The sequence below is a fragment of the Vipera berus genome (genome assembly GCF_964194415.1).
Source record: "Vipera berus genome assembly, chromosome: 4".
NCBI classification, from domain to species: Eukaryota; Metazoa; Chordata; class Lepidosauria; order Squamata; family Viperidae; genus Vipera; species Vipera berus.
The window spans coordinates 40287897-40309766 of record NC_138206.1 but is presented as its reverse complement, the minus strand read 5'-3'; the positions used below and the strand labels follow the sequence as shown (position 1 = coordinate 40309766).

Genomic DNA, 21870 nt, shown 5'->3' with positions numbered 1-21870 from the left:
GAAGGAGATATTTATCATTTCCTCCTGTGAAAGACGTGTCCTCAGCGGAGAAGTGTTTTCTGATTTCCTATCTATATTTATAGTAGTTATTTATTTAGTGACCTTCTCTTCTCATCCTGGAATCCTCCTTTGCCCTTTTTTAGTCTGGTGGAGAATCTTAGGATTTAAAACTTTTCCCTCAGAGGCTGTTTGGATTTAAACAAAATCAAACCTCAGAGGAACTACAACTGCATCGGTGAAAATTCTCCTGTACCGTTGAAATCAGAGACATATTTGTCAGAAAGTCGGCTACAGGAATGACTAAAAGCACACACACACACTTCAACTACTTCTGTTTGCATGCCATTAAATGTTACGAGAACTACAGAAATATCTACTTCCTGCTTAGCACCCATAGCCATTATTTTTATTTTTATGTTAAATGATGCATACATGGAAATAAAACATAGTATTTTAAAAGTGTGAGACTTAATGTGAATATATTAAAATATAGAATAGCCAGTGCCCACATCTGAGATTCTTTTAAGTTTGAGGCAAGGTTAAATAACCCTCTTGCCACTTCGTCTTCTGATTGGCCCTAATGCCATCCGTCCATCATTGAGGCAATAAATCAAAAGTAATGTATTGACCTAAAAACGGAGTGTTGCTTTAAATGCAGAAATTTTTTATTTTATTTTTTATTTTATTAAACTTATATACCGCCCTTCTCCCGTAGGACTCAGGGCGGTTCACAAGGTTTTTTAAAACAGTACAACAAATTACATAGATTAAAAACAATTAAAATAATTAAACTAACCTTGAAACTAAAAACCCCCAATAACAATTAAGATACAATTAAAACCCCAGTTAATATTCTCAGTCCAGAAATGACTTTAATTAGCCTATTTTCTTTGTGGAAAAGGTAACTATTTCCTAAGATGTGATTAAAGTGCCACCACTAAACAGAATTGTAACGATTCAGACTCAAAAGTTCAGCAAATACCTTTTATACAATACTGCCTTTTTCTTTTTCAATCAGACTCAAGCAAGGAAGAAAATACAGAGGTTACATTATTTATTAAACCAATGGAAAATATTGTTAGGGCTGGACAGGCAAGAGAAAACTTTCTGGCTTTCTCCTGATTTGCTGGAGTGGACATTTGGCAGAGGTGCAGAGGGTATTAAACATAACTTGGCATGTCTCTCTCTCTCTGTCTCTTTAAAGTTAGGCTTTCCCAATCTGGCACCCTCCTGATATGTGTGATTACAATTCACATAGCATGACCTTTTGCTGTGTTGGTGAGGAATTATGAGAACTATAAATCAACAAAACTGAAAGACACCAAACTGAGAAAGGCTACTCACTTGTGACCTAAAAGGAGTTTACAGAATACCAATGTACAGGATTTGCAAATATAAACATCTGCAACCAAAGGCAGTTAGTACTGCCGTGCCAAAAGGTAGAGGTTTCTCTACCCCACCTCACCCATCTTTAAAGTATTTGTATACAATCTGAGACAATTAAAAGGTGGCTTGCTTAAAAGCCCCTACGCCTCACCTATTGGGTTATGATTCTGGAATGTGGCCTTAACATTGCTTTAATACTTTAAACTGGTAAATAGCCTCCTCTTTCGCTTGTTGGGTTAAAGTAGAGAGAGCCAGAAAACTATGGGGAAAATACTACAACAAAAGCTTTTACCGGAAAAAAGATGCAGTAAGAAGAGGAAGTGGAAAATTGAGAAATAACGAGAAAGGCAAAAAGCAGGGTGCAAAACTGATTCTGCCTTGCTCTCTCTTCTCTCCCCTCACTCCTGGAAAGGCAGTATCTGTTTAGTTTTGCATCTAAATTTAAACCTTGATTGCTTTGTCTCCCTAAACGCCGGCTCTCCCCACCCTCCCTTCCTCTCCTCCCCCAAGCAACCTTCCCCCCCTCCACAAGTCTTTACAGCAGGCCACATAGGACTCTTGACAGTTTCTAAGCTGAGCTGGAACTTGGATTTTTACTCTCCCAAGCAGTGTGTTCTTATTCTTTTCTCTTTTTTCCCTGCCTGCCTGGTCAGAAGCTTTGAACAAACAGAGGAAATAAAGGGGAAAATAAAAGAACGGGATGGGGGAAGAAATACTTCCCAAGACCATCCCACACCTGCACAACAGAGAGGTAAACATATTTTACTTTTTACTTTCTCTCTTATTTAGCTCTGTGATCTTTTGGAACTCTGAAGTAAACACGTAGTTGAACCTTAAACAGCCCAAATATCAAGTTTGTACCTCAACTGCTTACTCATTAATGGGTAATGATGTTAATGTGAGGAATGAAATACCATTTTTGTCCTTATCAGAGATTTTTGAATTTGAAGCAGGTTAATTTTACTTGACTCAAGGCATCTGTGTGTCTTCATAAGAACGTTCGTATTCAAGGCCGATGTTAAATAACTGACATTTGGTTTATCTGTTTATTTTTTTACTTGAAACTAATTATAATATATTGGGGAGAGAATTTGGAAATTCAGTCTTAAGAGTTAACATATTCACAATAGCTACTGCTCAGGTTGAAGTTTCCTTCTCCGATTCAAATGTTCTCTTTGTGTATTCTTAGTCCTCATATCATTGGTCTCAATTCCTTATCTTCTTTTCTTGGTTCATACCTGCAGTACTTAGCAAAGCTTTTTGTACTTCATATTACCTCACAAATGCACAAATCCAATATGTCATAAAAGCAGTGGTAATCATTTTTTTTTCTTATTTGAATTGCGTGGATAAATAGATTCCGGGGGGGGGGGGTTGGGTTGCAATTCTGTACTTGTTATTTTAAAAAAACATTCTTACTTACAACAATTTCAGTAATTGTAATGTAGAAAAAGTTTAATACATTGCAATTCTGTCCATAGGACTTAATGAGTGGAACTTTCTATGGATAGTATCTCCCTTTAAATTACTGATTTGCAAGTATCATATCAATACATCATTAAATGGATAGTCTGGCATTAAATAATTTGAAAATTGATAATCTACTGAGCAGGACATAAAAATATGCCCATGAAAATATGAGAAAAACACACATAATAGGTATGCTAGCAAATGCAATATCATGTTCTTGTTTTCATATTTCAAGGCAGGAGGAAGAACATATTAGATCTTTATAGGTCCGCATATGTCCAAACATGCATGTGTGCACACACACAGTGGCATGCTGACAAATGACTGGGTACATTACTTGTAAAGCGGTTAATAGCTAGGTTGATTATTTGCTATTATCAAATCTGTTCTTTAGATCTGTTACATATTTGAATGCACTGATCTACTTTTTAGCTAGCATTCTCATGATTTCAAAAAAGTAGAAAAATGAAGATACATATGATTATCTCATTTCCTATTATACAGTTAATTTGTAAAAGAACTAAAAGAAGCTAACGTGCACCTTGATTTATTTAGTGCACAGGTCTGCAACCCGCGGCTCCGGAGCCACATGCGGCTCTTTCAGCCATCTCCTGCGGCTCCCAGTCCTCTGCCATGTGCAGTCGTCCCCCCCAAAAAAAAGTGGGACTAAAAAAGTTCAACCAATCAATTCAAATATGCAGGGTAGGTGCATATCTCGCCTTGGCTCCACTCTTCAAACCCTGTTCTGCGCATGCGGGCATGTACGTGCATGTGCACACATTTTTTGCGGCTCCCAGTTTTTCCTTTTGTGAGGGAACCGGTTCCGAGTGGCTCTTTCACTGTTTCAGGTTGCTGACCCCTGATTTAGTGAGAAAGACTGTAATGTTTACAAATTGGATTTCAGGACTGAGATTATTAAAATTAGGTATTATTCAAGGAGAAAATAGTTGCCAATCGAATTGCACACTGAACCCTTGGATTTTGGTTTCTATTTGACCTTTTCCAGTCCTTTGCTGGGTTTACACCTAATAAGTACTCATAATTTACTTGTTTGCTTTTTGCTTAGTAAAACTGTTATTCTAGCTTAGTACTGTATACAAACCAAGTCACGATGGTCTGTTCAATAAAACCTGATTATAAAAATTCTGCTTTCAGATTATGTGTGAATTCAGCCCTTATTTGCCCTTATCAGCCCTTATTTGCTAAGATAACATAGTGTTATTTGTGCTATTCATTCATATATGGGACCACGAATCATCTCTAGATTAGTGCTTTTTCTAAGTATTCGTGAATAGAAAAAAACAAACTTTGCTCAGTGCTAAGCCTAAATATTTCTGAATGTCCACTTTCAAGTTCTGATGTTTTCATAAATTTGAAGGCAGTAGCAGATTGGATCAGAAGATTTATCAATTTAATCTTTAAAAAGATTAATTTCCTGTTTAGAGAATCACATGCAGAAACCAGCTAGCATAGCTTATAAATATCTGTGGGCTTTGTCAGAATGTTGCTTGCCTTTTTACTGTCTGTGGTAAAATCATCTGGGGGAAAAAAGAAATGTAGAGAACTCGATATAGGTAAAAATTAATCAAGAAGAATTAATCCATAATCTATATTTAAGCATTAGGTTGGAAAATATCAATATGATTTAGTGTACTGGTCACAAGTATCCATACAAAGTAACAAGAAGGGGGCAATATGCCATCACAATGCAAGCTCTGCCCTTTTTGTATGTGCATGAGGAAGAATGCCTCTGGAGTGACATTTTTCATACTTCACAATGTTGGTTCCTCCAGAGAACATGGAATGATAACAGCTAAGCAGCTAAGCATGTTAGACTCTGAACTTGTATGGGAAACCACCGTGGTTAGAGTCAAGATAGAATTTAGGAACTCCTTTCTCCAGGAACCATTCCCCATTTTTAAGATTGCTATGCCAAGCTTGTAGAATTAGAAGCCCATCATAGATCTTTGTGGTGACTGTGACTATAAAGTAGCAGAAGTTTGCCTCAGGTGACAGACATAAACCACTTCTAATAAACTGATGGGAAGATCCTGGCCTATATAATTACACAGTGTAACGATAAAAAAACCCCCTTCTTTACAGATTAGTCTTAAGCACTGAAAACAGACATGTTCTCTTCTCCTTATGCTAGCCATTTAATATATGCTTTCATATAGTTGGACATGATTGGAGATAGTTAGATTCTTCAGATATTTATGTTTCCCAAAACTAATATTAAAGTAAAAGGTATGAAAGAAATCTGCAAATGAACTTCAAATATTTCCCATGAATTGCCTTATGGAAAAAAATTGTTGATGCTATCTTGTGTTATACAGATAACTGTAACAACAGAATTTTCAAAACAGACTATATTGCTGACTCATTTAGACCTGTCCATTGTATCTATATATTACCACTTTCCAAAATCAGTGACAGCTACAAGTAGTAAATTTAAAATTATAGTATATGAAGATGAAGAAGACAAGTAATTGTAAAATAGTGAAAGTAGTAATTAGCAGACGTGTGTCACTATAGATTATGCAAATACATATTGCCATTTAAGCATAGTACAGAAATGCCATCTATTGTTTCAGAAATGAAAGGGAGAAAAGTGAAAGGTAGACTATAGCTTCTTAAGGAAGGTAACTATGCTCTGACGTTTGCTTTAAAGAACTACAGTAGGTTTCCTTTTGGAAAATATAGAAAGAAAAATAAATAAAACATTAGGGTGAATACTTCTCATTAGATCAGCCAACTGAGTGGTATTCTTTTTTAAATTTTTATTTATTAGTCAAATTTATATGGCTACAAATCTCACAGAAAATGACTCTGAGTGCTGTACAGCAATCCAATAAAACAGTTGAAATATAAAAATGTCCTATCATTATTTAAAAGCCTTAAAAACTATAAAACAAAACTAAAACAGAAGGAAATGAACAGGCAGAGGAATATTAACAACGTGGGAGTCACCTCGTTTACTTGTCCCTGGAGTCCCAAAGCCTGCTGAAATATCCAGATTTTGTGGGATTTTAAATACTCAGAAACAATGAGGCTGATCTCATCTCTGAGGAGGAGAAGATTCCACAATGTAGAGACCATGACAGAAATGCCCGCCACTTATAGCCCATCGAATGAAGCTCCCTAGAAGAGACAACCCATAATATGTCCGTTCTATTGGATCCAGTAAGATGGGCAGATGAAATCGGAAAGAGGCAGTCCCTCAACTAACCCAGTCCCATGCATTTGGCTATGTAGTAATTTTTCCTTCATTTTGTAGAACTATCTTTGAATTTTAATCATGCTGCACTAAAGATAACATGGCGGATATCTCAAGGAATGGAGGATACACATTCCAAACAAGATGAAGCTTAATGTTTACAACAGCTGTTGCCTGCAGTGGAAGAAAGGAAGTTAGTAATATTGTTTGTCTGGTGGAATAGAAATTGATATAGTTCTAAGGTCTAGAATCTAGATATTTCTAATTTTGGTCATTACTAGAGTTGTGTGAACCATTTGGAGACGTGCATCACAAACCTATTAAAGTAGCTTTCAGAGAACCAGGGAGGCACATATCCTCTTAAAAAGTCAAGGCAGTTATTTTAAAAGTTTCCCCATATTGTCTGAAATTGCGTATGCCTACATAGAAGACACTTCTGTTATGATTGTCACCAAAGCAAAACTGGCAATGAAATCCCTTATCCTAATTACAAGGGAAAGGGAAAGAAGGTATGTGTCTTTGGAAGAGAAAAAGCAAACCTGACAAAATGCATGTCAATTTCATCCCTCTTAATTTGGTCTGGGCCACTGTGTGGGAATTGAAAGGCATTTTCCTCTGAAATTAAAATATTCAATGAGTTGTCATTAGCCACTTTGACCGTTTAAAGGTAGAATTCCATTCTACATGTAAAATTCTGAGTCAGTGTGGGATAATTATTATTACAGTGACACATTATGTTTGGAGTCACATGGTACATTAAACCAGGATTTATTTAACTACTATTTATTAAATACTGTTAGCCAAGTTCACTTGATATCCTAAATGATAAGTCATAGTTAACAGACTGCAATCCTGTGACAAATTGTGAAACACTAAGCAAATTAAATAAAGCACATTTTGTTTAACAAGGTAAGTGAACACTGTCTTATCAGTCAAGATTGCTAGCCTCTCATTTGACAAAAGCTGATTGTAGGATTGTAGGATACGATCTATCAGTTGATCCTACTTTGATCCTACTTTTTACACACACACACAGACACACACACACACACACACACACACACACACACACCCTACTACATATGCTGATATAAATATTACAGATATAGATTTATAACTCGTGGATCAAGCAGTTAAAATATGTTGAGGAAATCACCCATAAACCATTTGACCTTCCTGAGAATACCCCAAAGTACTGTTCATCTAATATTTCTCAGTTACCTTTGTCCATCCTTAGCATTATTACTCAGATCTGAATGGAACTTTTGCTCAAGAAAGTGTCCATCAGATTGCAGCTTTTATAAACTCTTTCAGAAGGAGATATAGATCTATCCACAGAATCAGATTACTTCCTCCCTCCCCCATAGCTTTCCCATACTATTTGGTCTGTGGGTGTGTGATTGTATGATTGTGCCAGGTCCCAGATTCCTCCTGTTCCAGTTTATTTGAAGCAGGGGGAAAGCAGGATCTGGTGTGATTCCATGTGCCTGGCATTGGTGCAGTTGGGATGCAGGAAAGGAGTTCAGATTCATTCCTTTTGGAAGAGTCTCTATCTATTATTTAATATAGTTCATGTAGCTTTATACTTTAGCAAGCTTTTTTTATATAGTATTTACATCATTAGCATTTATTTCCAGACACTGTATAGTTTCAAGTATAGAGGAAATATGAGAAAAACATATTGCTTAGATCTAGAATATTATTAATGTAATAATGTAATGTATTATTAATGTAATGGATATTATTAATGTAAAGGCACGTTACTGTGTATGCTGCTAGTTACTAAGAAACAGATTCCCATTCTCATTCAGGAAATGTTATAGATATAGATATCTGAGAAAATACTGTAAGTGCTGTGTATGTTTTGTTACCTTGCTTCCTGCCAGGATGAAAACTGCATATCTTTTGTCATCATTTAAAAAAACAAAAATAAAATCCTATACGCTCCAAACAGGATTCACTATGAAGCGAATGCTACGTGGAAGATACAGATTTTCAGTTTTGGTTTTTAAAAGATAACAAAGGATGTGCGATTTTAATTTTGGTTACTATTCGAAACTTTTATAGGAACTGCTACAGAAACCATGTATCTTAAATTGCATAGTAACCCAATGTGAATGGCAAGACTCAGTACTGCTTGGGAGTGTATAAATGCTGCTTTATTGTATTGCCATAGAAACATTATTTTTATCAAGATGATTAACCAGTTACTAAGACCAAAACATGACTTTTATCAATTACTAAGATGGTTGACATGTCTTTTTAATCACTGATGGTAGCTTCACCCAGGAAAAAGAAAGAAAACAGCTTCTAAGTGCTCTGACATTCTTTAATTTGTCCTTCTTAAAAAGCGTGCATTGTCCATGAGCAAGATGTCTTATGAATGGTGATGTTTTAATCTGTTCACAAAGCCACAGTATATATTCTAGGACAGCTAAGGAATTAAAATACATAGCTTCAACCTAGATTGACCATTTTATTACCAGATACTTGAATTCACATGTTTAAAATAAAAGGCTTGCCTGGAGTTCATAGAATATAAATTCATAGAGGGCAACATCTTGCTACAGTTTAACAAGACCATTCTTGAAATTTCTTAGTGGGAAAAATAAATGCATTAAGAAAAACTCTGTTTCCTTTTAAAAAAGTGAGTCCTGTCTCTTTGTGGATTAGTGGCTAGTGAGTCCTTCGGGAGAAGGGTGGTATAAAAATATAATAAATAAATAAATAAATAAATAGTGGTACAGGAATGTCTTTCATCCTCTTTGATGGTGAATAACATATACTGTGTGTGTGTGTGTGTGTGTGTGTGTGTGTGTGTGTAAGTGTGTGTGTAAATTTGTATACATGCAATTATCATGTATGAGTTCAGTGTTAGTAATACAGGGAGGGGAGGAATTTACTATGTCCTGATATTCATCATGGTTTTGCTCTGGCCTTGGCCACCTGGATTCAGAAACAAGGCAACATGAAATCAGGCCATTTTAACAATGGGGCTGTGTCTAATCAGTTTTTAAGTGTAACAAACAAGTAAATAAATAAACAGTGGTATTTACAATCCAATTAAACGTGGCCCTCTTTTCCATCATCAAGAACCAACCATTTACTTATAAGATGCCAAACTTTAGTGGATACTTTGGGCTCTTACTAAAGAAGGTACATTGGTTAGATGCAACCTGCTCATTGTAAGATAGCATACAACATTTTCCAATGTACTCTAAAAATATGAATAATCGAGTTCCTCATTTCAGACAACCAAACAATAATTGCCTAATAAGCAACACTTTCATGAACTTCTCAAAAATATCTTGGACAATACAGGTTTCAAAAAGAAATAAATTAGCCTTGTTGAGGGTGGGTACTTATTCTTTGGTTTTTGTGCTTTTAAGTCAATGTTGGCTCCTAGCAACTGTCTGAACAAGACCCTACAAATTTCTTGCCAAGATTTCAGAAGTGGTTTGCCATTGCCTCTTTCCTAGGAGCAAGAAAAAGAGTGATTGGCTCAAGGTCACCCGGCTAGTTTCACACTTAAGGTGGGATTAGAAGGCACAGTCTCTCAGTTTCTAGCCTGGTGCCTTAATCACCACATTATAACTTCGCTTTTTCATATATTCTGCCTGCGTTTGAACTTAGGTTAAAATTGTTGTCCGATTGAAGCTTGACTCCTAGTAACTACATGGATACTGTACAATCATTGCCAACAGCAAGAAGCATTTTGCAATAGAATTTTATGATTTCCTGATCTAGTTTCCAGTCTTAGGATTCACTGATGGTCTCCCAAAGACTTACTTAACTTTCAAGTCCAGCTACCTGTTGACAACAGTGTAACTTGCCAGTTTTTATTTGCCAATTCAAAAAGTAGAAAAACTCAAGCCTTTTTAAGGCATTTTCATTTAAACATTAGCATTTAACACTTTACTCTTTACTACTGAAACTCTTTGAGTGCCAAAGGTTAATGAATGCCATTTCCCCATTCCTCTATAATTCCCTTTGAATTCCAGTTGAAAATACAAGAAACCTCTCAAGAATGCTAGCATACTTATTCAATAAATATTCAGAGAATATTTTTTCATACCACATCGCCAACCATTGACAACAGCTCTTACTTCAGTTGTATTTAGAGATGCCAAAGTCTTCTAAACTTGAATCTTTCTACACGTGTCTGACAGTGATGTTTACGTAAGTCAAAATATTTAGCTTGGATCTTGGCTATCTTAAATGTCCGTGCAAAAATAATACTAATGCTGGCTGTTGAATTGCCATTTAATAAATTTGATAAACTTACCCATATATCTGATACTCATGTTATTTATTGTTTCTGAATTTTTATTTTCAGATTTCAATCTTGTAACATTTAGGAAAAACAGCTTCTGACATTTATTTTTATTTCTTGGAACATTGCAGTGAACTTTGACTGAGGGCACTATATATTTATTGTGCTATGCAGCAGGTGCTGTACAATTAAGCTATGCCTTTTTGGCAGGGTGCCGATCAGGCTTTGTAACCATGCTGACTTTCACATTGGCTACTGGGAAACATAGCTGTTGACTTCAACATAACTAGATTCTTTTTCCACTGTGGAGCACTAGCCTTCTCCTCCTTATTCATCCAGCAACATTGTCTTCTTACTTATCCAGTAAACTGGAGGAACCCAAGCTTCAATCTTTCATGTTCTACTTTTACATTTCATTTGTAGGAGGTTCTGTTTGAAGGACATCCAAATATGAGTCAAAGTGGAGATTAACATGTGAACGTTTGGGTCTAAACTAATTCTCCCTAGTCAACCATGTTGTGCAACATATGTTGCAGAGCTCAAGGCTGCAAGTTTTAAGACAAAATGGACTTCTCTCCCTTCTGCTTAAAGATATTCCTGCAAAAATGGATGGTTGTAGATAATTCTGTCTCCGTGTTCCTTTTACATCTCACTTCTGCAGACTCATGGGGGTGGGGCTATGCATTTAAAAATGGGAAGGGTGGCATAGGAAAATAAGATCTTGTTGGTAGTAAACGGAAAGATTTAAAAATGGCTACCAAGCACTGCTGGCATATTAGGGTGACTCCAGGGCAGTAGCTCAACTGCCCAGTCATCCCATGTAAACAGAGTCTTTTTTTTAAAACACTAGTAGGCTACATTGGATCTGGAATGAAATTATGTGAGAATGTGTTTTTGCTCTACTGCCTTAGTCTGGTGAAAATCTGTTTAAAAGTATTCTAGTGATAGGCAAAGGATAGTGCGTTAGGACGCTGAGCTTGTCGATCAGAAGGTCGGCAGTTTGGCAGGTCGAATCCCGAGTGCCGCGTAACAGGGTGAGCGCCTGTTACTCATCCCAGCTTCTGCCAACCTAGCAGTTCGAAAGCACGTAAAAATGCAAGTAGAAAAATAGGGACCACTACGGTGGGAAGGTAACAGCGTTCCGTGCGCCTTTGGCGTCTAGTCATGCCAGCCACATGACCATGGAGACGACCTCGGACAAGCGCTGGCTCTTTGGCTTTGAAACGGAGATGAGCACGAGCCCCTAGAGTCAAAAACGACTAGCACGCATGTGCGGGGGAACCTTTACCTTTACCTTATTCATCTGAAGTGACCTATAGTTTACTAATAAACACAGTTGCTTCTATGTTATATAAGAAATCTTTAATTTGCCAGGAGAGGTACGTACAATGGTACTGTTAGAGAAGTATTTTGTGGTAGCAAAATATATAGTTATTTGGAAATCTATAATATTTAGAAATATATCTCCTCAAAATAAATCATGAAGGCAAATTATTACTAGGAAATATAAATAGGATTATAGCCTTAATCTATATTTCCAATACACCCCGGGTTTTGATCATTTGCACTTTTTTCCCCCTCCCAAAGATATCAGGGGTCTCGACTGGCAAGTTCAAAACCTCCTGAGAGAAAACAGGGGCAAATCTCAGATATAAGTGATTCTTTCTAGCCAAAACTGTTTTAGTTCTATGATTGTGCTTGGATAATTCTCTCTCCCAAACATCAATAATGCTACATATCTGAATTTATATTGTATGCAGCTTTCAAGAAGCCCCACAGCATGTTACCTCTTCTAAACTAATCCAGATTTAGCCTTCACTCAAATGTATCCTCATGAGAAAAGTTCTAACTGCAACTGGACATTTCTCTGGCCAAGTTCTATTTATGAATTTTAGTTGTCACAGGAACTCTTGGCATAGTGTAATGCTATTCTATCCAGTCGGGCAAAGAGGTCACAGAAACAAGGGGAGCAGAAATTCAATGGAAAGCTTTTTCTGAACAAGAAATATTGTTAACTATTCAAATGGTATAGATTGTTGCTGTTCAAATGAAAAAGTGGTCAATTGTTTTTATCTTCGTGGCTTCCTGCAGTTCACAGATGTTTCCTGTAAATTGTTTGAGAGAAGCTGTGCAAGGCAATCTTGCACTTGCTTTGTTTGTAGCCAGAGCAAGTTTTGTCTCTCACAACATTGTGCTTTTCTTTCAGGTAGAAAATCACCGTAAATTTACGTCCATATTAAAATAGTAGTTTTCATTTTCCCAGTTTGGTTACTGCATCTCATTCCTACAAGAATTGCAAGCAAATAGTCCTACACAGTTCTTAGAAAGAAAATTTGATATATGAATTCCTAAAATCTCATGTCTAATATTAACAGTGAAAGAAAACTTTCTCTATAAAGGAGATGTCATATTGACTTTCATTCATCCCTGGCAAATGGATTTATAGAATATTTTTGACTATGGAATGATTATGTTCCTATTAATCCAGTAATTGCCCCAGCAAGAAGAAGGTGCCACTACTCCTTCAGTCATTCCAAGAAGGCATTGTCATATATTGCCTTTCTATCCACTAAATCAAGGTTGATTTTAACATAAAAAAGTAAAGGTAAAGGTTCCCCCGCACACGCGTGCTAGTCGTTTCCGACTCTAGGGGCCGGTGCTCATCTCCGTTTCAAAGCCGAAGAGCCAGCGCTTGTCCGAGGACGTCTCCGTGGTCATGTGGCCGGCATGACTAGATGCCAAAGGTGCACGGAACGCTGTTACCTTCCCACCGGAGCGGTCCCTATTTTTCTACTTGCATTTTTAACGTGCTTTCGAACTGCTAGGTTGGCAGAAGCTGGGACGAGTAACAGGCGCTCACTCTGTTACGTGGCACTCGGGATTCGACCCGCCAAACTGCCGACCTTCTGATCGACAAGCTCAGCGTCCTAACCCACTGAGCCACCGCTCAGTGGGTTAACATACATATGATCAATTTACAGATAATAGAAACTACAAACCTTTAGGTCACAACTATTACCAGCTTTAGGAGCAGAAATCTCTATGTGTTGTTACGATTAAGGTAAATGCCGTCCATACTGTTTCTTATTTCATCTCCTTCAAGAGAGAACTGTATGGAACCACAGAAAGGTTCACTGCTCTTTAAACTTCAGATGTTTACAGTTACTTCTTAAAACCAGTGAACGTTTATAGCAGATGTAAGGTCAATATAATTCTGCAGATTTTATTAGACTGCCCACTGCCATAATGTAGCAGAGCAAGAGGAGAAAATAAAGCAGGTTGCAAAAAAAAAAAGGTTGCTCATTGGAAAAAGGAGATTAGTATAGCTAGAGCTGCAGCCATTTGTTTACTTATCTCTTAGCATGTGTTGTTTCTTGAGCAAGGGGCCTAGCTTGCTCCCATGCTCTCAATCACAACAGGCATTGTGGAATTTCCTTCTATGGAAATAATCAACAGGCCAAAACAAGCTTCACACACCCACTTCCTGAGTAGTTTCTGCTGTGCTTGACTCCATACTTCAACTTGCGAAGAGAAAAGCAGTTTGAATAAAGGCTCTGATGATTCACCCCCTTCCTTCTGCTCAGGGCTGATTCTTTGATATACCATCAACTTTATTTGCTTCTTCCTTTTAATTATTAGAGCACTTTTTTCTTTAAAGTGAAACCATGTATTTGAGAACATTGACAACTTATCCTTTTTTTCTATTCCTTCACTTTTGGTAAAATATCTTACTTATTTTAGACAGATAATAGTCCTAAAGGATCACCAAAGGTTTAGTTCTATTAAAGCCACAGTCTTCTGTCTATCATAAGAACAAGTTAATTTCTTAAGGGTATCTCCTGCTTGAAATCACAGATGCAACTGGATGAACCCTTTCTTCTGTAATAGTAGTAATTGCTGCTGTTTTAAATTAAGTGTAAGAAGAACCATTTACTATGATTATCAGCATGGGTGGACTTACAGTATGATGCTAATTGGTTGTTACAGCAGAGGATGAGCAGTTGCTTGTTCATCTCTAATATTAGATATTATAGTACAATTATGATAATTTAAACCTATTCTGCATGGTGCTTAAGCTAGCTGTTTAAGCATCATTCCAGAAGGGACATGGATCACCCCAAAAAACAAAACTGCGCACAGTTGCATAATATTTCAAACTACACATGTACGGGTTTAGAAACATTGGCTGTAATTTAGATACATCTCACCATAGTGGGAACATTGCACTAAGAGTTCAGTCTGTCTTCTAGATACAAACAGTTGCAGTGCAATTCAAATTCTCCTTAACATTTGTCTTCAACTGGATTTGAAATGGGCAAGTCTTCAAATGAAGAACATGTTCAGATGAAGGACATATTCAGTAGTTGTGACTCCTAGTGTCCTGTCTACAACCATGATGAAGTGAGGCAGTGACTATTTGCAGTTATGATGGCAACTATCATGGAAACCTGCCATGAACCATGCAAGAGGGGAAGGTAATGCACAATGTATTTTCTGTAGTATTGTGGCAGCTCTTGGAGTGCTCAGAATACTGGAGCTCTCCCTTCTCTAACCAAAAACATGCCTTTATTTATAAATTGAGAAAATAGTATAGTCACTTGGATATTTTAAGAGAGATACCAAGTAACACATAAAACTTTGTGTTTCACAGGCTTTCAAAACAACTTCTAACAAAGAGCCTTGGTGGAGCAGTGGGCTAATGCCTCCTTAAGTAACACCAGCTGCCTGCAATTAGTGCAGGTTCGCATCCCACCAGGCTCAAGGTTGACTCAGCCTTCCATCCTTCCGAGGTAGGTAAAATGAGGACCCAGATTTGGGGGCAATTAAGCTGACTTTGTAATAATGCCGCTTGGGTTGTGTGTGAAAGCCCTAATAAGCAGGCATATACATAGAATGAAGGCTACTGCTAAGCTTGTAAGCCGCCCTGAGTCTTCGGAGAAGGGCGGGATATAAATGGAATATATATACCGGTACATATACATATACATATACATATACATATACATACATACATACATACATATATATATATATATATGCTTTAAACTATTATTATACACACAGAGTAATCTACAAAATGAAAGAAACTATCAGAATATATTCATAAAAATATCTCTAAATAAAGTAATTAGTGCTATGATCAAAATAAAGGCAAATGTTTGCTAAATTGAAACTTTAAAAAATCAGATTACATTTTATACTTAAAGAAGGACATAAAATTCTATTCAAATATAGTTTCCAAAAAAAGTTCATAGATTTGTGTGGATTATTCAGTATTATGATGTTTCTGTCCAGGAACAGAAAAATAATGCAAGAAAGGTGATTATCTTTCCATAAATATCATTCTGGGATTGTGATGCATACAATAAATGTTTATGTGAATTGTCTGAATGCTATATTCAGACAATTCACATAAACATTTATTGTATGCATTGCAAACCCAGAACGACATTTAAGTCGATACCCAAAATACATTCACTTAAGTTATATTTCAAATCAAGACAGCCTTACCAATTGGTGTGTAATACTCAGCAATTCATTATAAGTACTCCAACATTTTATTCATAGAAGATACTGTTAAATGATGAAAGAAATAGAAGTCTAGTTTCAGTCTTATTTGAATATTGCTTTTAAACGATATTGACAGCCTGCTTGAAAATAAATAGATATAACAGTACCTTACTTCTCACATACAGTGTGTCATTCAGTCCATTCTCCTGCCCACATGAGAGCTATTGTTACACCCTAATACTCCATAGGTAGAACAGTGCATGTGTCTATGCAGAGTTTCTGTGCACATTATGAGTTTGCTTATATTTATTTTAGCATGTGGAATGATCATATTCAGAAATCAACTTTATTTACACAGCCTTACTATTACTGTAGTGTTATAGTAATGACAATGAATTTGTACTAGGATTTCACTCAATTTATTTTTACCTTCCTACAATTACGTTATCTTATTCTTCAGTTAGCCTGGAACATGTGTCAAAATGTATTCCCCTCAATGGATGGAATTGCTACTGTTTCCAAGTGACTCTTAAATACAGTTGCAAGAAAAAGTATGTGAACCCTTTGGGATTACAGGGAGTTTTGCATGAATTGGCCATAAAATGCGCTCTAAACGTCATGTAAGTCACAACAATAGAAAAACACAGTCTGCTTAAAATAATACTACACAAACATTAGCTGTTGTCATGTTTTAATTGAACATAACATGTAAACATTCACAGTGCAGGGTGGAAAAAGTATGTGAACCCCTAGCCTAATTACTTCTCTAAGAGCTAATTGGAGCCAGGAGTGAGCCAACCTTGACTCCAATCAGTGTGATGATATTGGATGTGTTGCTGACAGCTGTCCTGCCCTTTAAAAACACACACCTGTTTTGGGTTTACTGGTCTCAAGAAACACTGTCTGATGTGAACCATGCCTCGCAGAAAAGAGCTCTCAGAAGACCTACGATCAAGAATTGTTGACTTGCATGAAGCTGGAAAGGGTTACAAAAGTATCTCCAAAAGCCTTGATGTTCATGTGTCCACAGTAAGACAGACTGTCTACAAATGGAGAAAGTTTAGCACTGTTGCTACTCTCCCTAGGCATGGTCGTCCTGTAAAAATGACTGCAAGAGCACAGCACATAATGCTTAATGAAGTAAAGAAGAATCCTAGAGTGTCAGCTAAAGACCTACAGAAATCTCTAGCACATGCTAACATTTTTGTTGACACATCTACAATAAGGAAAACATTAAACAAGAATGGAGTACATGGGAGGACACCACGGAGGAAGCCATTGCTGTCCAAAAAAAATATTGCAGCACATTTGAAGTTTGCAAAAGAGCACCTGGATGTTCCACAGCACTACTGGCAAAATATACTGTGGACAGATGAAACCAAAATTGAGTTGTTTGGGAAAAACACACAACACTATGTGTGGAGAAAAAAGGCACAGCACACCAACATCAAAACCTCATCCCCACTGTAAAACATGGCGGAGGGAGCATCATGGTTTGGGGCTGCTTTGCTGCCTCAGGGCCTGGACGGATTGTTGTCATTGATGGGAAAATGAATTCCAGAGTTTATCAGGACATTTTGCAGGAAAACGTACGACCATCTGTCCGCCAACTGAAGCTCCGCAGAGGATGGGTGATGCAACAGGACAATGACCCAAAGCATACAAGTAATTCAACAAAACAATGGCTTCAACAGAACAGAATACTCCTTCTGGAGTGGCCCAGTCAGAGTCCTGACCTCAACCCGATTGAAACGCTGTGGCATGACCTTAAGAGAGCGATTCACACCAGACATCCCAAGAATATTGCTACACTGAAACAGTTTTGTGAAGAGGAGTGGTCCAAAATTACTCCAGATCGTTGTGCAGGTCTGATCTGCAACTACAGGAAACGTTTGGTTGAGGTTATTGCTGCCAAAGGAGGGTCAACCAGTTATTAAGTCCAAAGGTTCACATACTTTTTCCACCGTGCACTGTGAATGTTTCCATCTTATCTTCAATTAAAACATGACAACAGCTAATGTTTGTGTAATATTATTTTAAGCAGACTGTGTTTTTCTATTGTTGTGACTTACATGACGTTTAGAGCGCATTTTATGGCCAATTCATGCAAAACTCCACGTAATCCCAAAGGGTTCACATACTTTTTCTTGCAACTGTAGCTTGGAAGACATGTATCAAAAGTATATGCAGCATTGATAGAGGCAAACTATTTTCTTGTCCCTGGAATACTATAATGGCTATTTGTTTTCCCAATGATTTAATTCTGCCTTGCTGAATTATTTGTGAACAAGGACAGAATGCTTGTTCTTCCTCCCACACACACACACACTTCTTTCCAAACGTTTTAGAGTCATATTTGATTTTTTTCAAACTGTGTAATTTGGGAATATACTCTGTGCATCTGTAGCTGACAGTCTTTTGCATGATCTAATCGAATCTTAGTATGTTTCCTGAGTCCAATGCAGTGAAGGACAAATCTTTTCTTATTCACTGAGAACAATATGTGCAGAAATAGATGTTCAGAGGGAAACAGAGCTTCCTTTAAAGAGAAATATTGGCAGGTGGAAGCTGTTTAACTCTTCTATGGCTTACCAATAGTAATGCAATCAAAGAAGGACATAAGGATGAAGACTGTGGCTCCACTCAGCAAATGGACCGGGCAGGAGGCTCTCTGAATACAGCAATTAAGTGGAGAAATTGATTTTATAATCAAAGTGGCGAAACATTTTGTAATCAAAAGTGGAGAAATAAGTGAAGAAATACATTTTGTAGTAAAAAAAAAAGTTGCCTCAATGTAGCTACTTATTCTAGTGGTCACAACCTAAAATTATTCAGTTATACTGCAGTTTGTCTATTCTTTCCTGCACATAATTAATTTACTCTACAAAACAATTGAAACACTATTTAAATGAGTGGTGTCCTGGTATTCTGGTACTCTTAGCTTTTGGATTACTGATCAAAGAATACCATCAAACTGCTAGCAAGATTAGATTTATGGGACATCATGGATAGAATTGTGGATTTAGCTAGCAATCCTCCTACCTTTCCTTTCTATAATCTGATTCTAATTTGAAAGTATACGGTTCCCCACCTACTTCCCAGTATAATATTAACATATTACATTAAATAAAAATATGCCATAGTTGTTCTCCAACTAAAATCTTTTCCAAATACTCTGCAGAAGAGAACTGCAGAATTTCTTTTTACCATTCTCCTAAAGAATAAGTGGACTAACCTGACTTCAAGAGGTATTCTACTTCTGGATCCCAACCTGAATCTTTTCCTATGGTATCCCCAGACCCACCTACTGTAAAATGATAAGACTGTGACACACTCTTTCTCTCCCTCTCCCTTTTCTGGCCTTCCTTCGTTAGCTCCTGTCCACGTCCCTATTCTCTTTATCCTGGGAACAGACAATTTGTTCATTTAACACCTGTTCCTCTTTCCCCAAGTTCTCTCACTACTGTAGCCACCAACCTCACCCTAAAAGAGGGCTATTCATCTAAGCCAGGGCCCCCCAAGTCCCAGTCTGTGGATCTGTACCGGTCCGTGGCATGCCAGAAGCCTGGCCACGCAAACAAGCAAAGCCCTATCCCCGGGGTGCAGGCAGAACATGAAACCACACACACTCTGGTCTGTGAAAAACCTCTCTCCACGGAACCGGTCCCTGGGGCCCAAACTGATCTATGTTATCAATCCCACTTCTACTTTCTTCAGTTCTAGATTCCCACGCTTCTACCAACACGATTTCCAGCCAAGAAGGGATTGTGTCACCTTTTCCCCCCACAGGTTTTTGTCTTATTAGTTTAGTATGTGATAGCAACTACACCCTCTTCCACTAACTTCTATCAGCTGAAAGACGTTGTTCATAATGATGATCTCCCAGCCACCAATTTCTTTTTTCCAACTTCTTCCTCTTTTCATACCTAAATCTCTTTCCATCTATGAGTATTCAACTCAGCTAAATGTCTCACCAATTCAAATACTCTTAAGCGTCTTCTTCGTTTCTTTTTCTAGTGTCTACTTTCAAATAAATCCATTTTTCCTCTAAATACAATATCAACAGCAAAAACAATGCTATTATCTTGCCACTCAATTTTAAAATTGAAACAATAATGGAATGAGCTAGTAAGCAGATTTTGGGAAAAGAGTTGTCAGGTAGAAAATGATATTTAAACCAATATTCATGCCAGTTGCATTCATACAACATAATATAATTTCCTAATGCCATTTATTATTCCCTAAAATAGTAAATGATTTGAATATATTATTTCTTAAAATATTCACGTAGTAAAACAAAATGTGAGACAATCTGATCATCAAGATAAGTGCTACATATCAGTAGGATTTTTGTTTTAACAATAAAAGTTTTAGGTTTTCCCAACTTTTCCCCCTCTATTTCTTAGATTGAGAAACATTTCATTTCTGGTTTTCTTTCAGGACAAACCATCAGAAACCAAGATGATGGTGGAAAAGCCCACAACTCCATCTGTGGCCCAACTAGCAGGAAAATTTCAAGAGCAATCCTCAGTTTCTGGAAAGGAGGTAGGGATAATACAACTACAAAGGGAAATTCAATTTACACATCGGGGCAGCCCTCCCAACTTTGTGTATATAGTATTGAGCATTCCTTAAAGAACCAATATTACATATGTTCTATTCATATCTATCTCTTTGCTCTTTCATACGTTTTCCTTTGTTTTTAGATCCCAGCTCCTAAACCAGTACGCAGAAAGCCTCCTTGTTCTCTTCCCCTCCATACAAATAAGATGGAGCTAGGACAGAATGGTGAGCTAGTAAGTATTAATATTTTAATGAAACTGTACTTCTTTTATAAGACATGTTAATAAAAACTCTAAAACTGAAGTGCTGCAATTGCTGTAGGGTTGTTTGGTATGGTACACAGTAGTGATTTCCTTACATCACAGAACCTGATTCTATCTCACCAAGTTCTTCCAAAGGTGCTTTTTCAAGAGGCAACTGGTCTTTCTGGTTTTTCTTTGAAGACATTTCGCTTCTCATGCAAGAAGCTTCTTCACTCTGAGTGGATGGTGGAGAATGGCAGGATTTATATTTTTTGCAGATAGCTGGTCATTTGCATTCTTTTAGAGAGTCATTGAGGCCTCTTGGTGGTTTATCTGTGTCCTCAGGGTCACCTGAGTAGTGCAAATGAGTATGGAGCCTTCTTGGAACTGCTTGTTGTGATTCAGGGTCAGCCTGTGGGTTCGGCATTTGGGTCGGATGATTCAGAGGAGGAGGAGGGGGGTGTTGGAGAGGTTGCTGAGGGGGTTGGAGAGCTTGCTGACGAGAGCCCTCAGCCAGGCCCCTCCCACCTGGTCACGACGCAGACCCAGCTGTGTGAGCCTGACAGCGTGGATGAAGATGACCCACAGCTGGCCCTGTTCAAGGACGCCCGACGCAGGAGGCAGTCAATCAGGAGTAAACAGAGGAAGGCAATGGGGCACCTCGGAAGGAGGCAGAGAGAAGCCACGCCCTGAACTGTATAAAAGGGGAATGCGTGGGAGGGCTGGTTTGCTGAAGGCAACCGCTTGAATAGCTCCTGTTTCATGGTTCATGTCTTGTTCTGTTTGCTTTTGTGTCCATAAATTTGGCAGGCTTAGTTCCAGCCTCTTGCCTTCTTGTAAAAGGGGTTGTCCCTGCCTTTTCTGCAGGGCCGGTAGCAGGCTGGTACAGAACACTGCTGAAAAGAGCCTGGAGATAGATGTCATATCCCTCCCCCTCTGTTGAGAGATGGCTGTACAGTTTGGGATTTGATGAAGGCCCACTTGGGAGAGCCACATGTTCTGAGGGTTGCTGTTAAGCAGGTCTTCAACTCGGTGGTGTAGGGTTCTGATAACTCCCATTTTGTGCTCCAGTAAGTGATGAGAATCAAAATGTAAATATTGATCTGTGTGAGTTTTCTGTAAACTTCAATGTTAAGGCTTCTGTCTTCTGTAATGTGTATGGCACGGTCCAGGAAGGCTATACTATTTTCCTTAATATCTTCCCTCAT

At 37.7% G+C, this 21870-nt stretch overlaps 1 protein-coding gene across 3 annotated transcripts in view; it reads left to right on the top strand.

Annotated features, from left to right (window-relative positions):
• Nucleotides 1–1655: 1655 nt before the first annotated feature.
• Nucleotides 1656–21870, top strand: part of RCSD1 (RCSD domain containing 1) — a 38948-nt gene continuing 18733 nt past the window's right edge. Inside the window, exons 1-4 of one of the 3 annotated variants that reach the window (XM_081327306.1) lie at nt 1656–2137; nt 6134–6266; nt 20298–20402; nt 20564–20653. In XM_081327306.1, coding sequence (XP_081183432.1) covers nt 6228–6266; nt 20298–20402; nt 20564–20653 — 234 coding nt within the window. In that variant the 5' untranslated portion in view covers nt 1656–2137; nt 6134–6227. Of the gene's footprint in view, nt 2138–6133; nt 6267–14356; nt 14822–20297; nt 20403–20563; nt 20654–21870 lie in introns of those variants that run through there. The other 2 variants (XM_081327305.1, XM_081327307.1) reach the window with 2 other exon arrangements.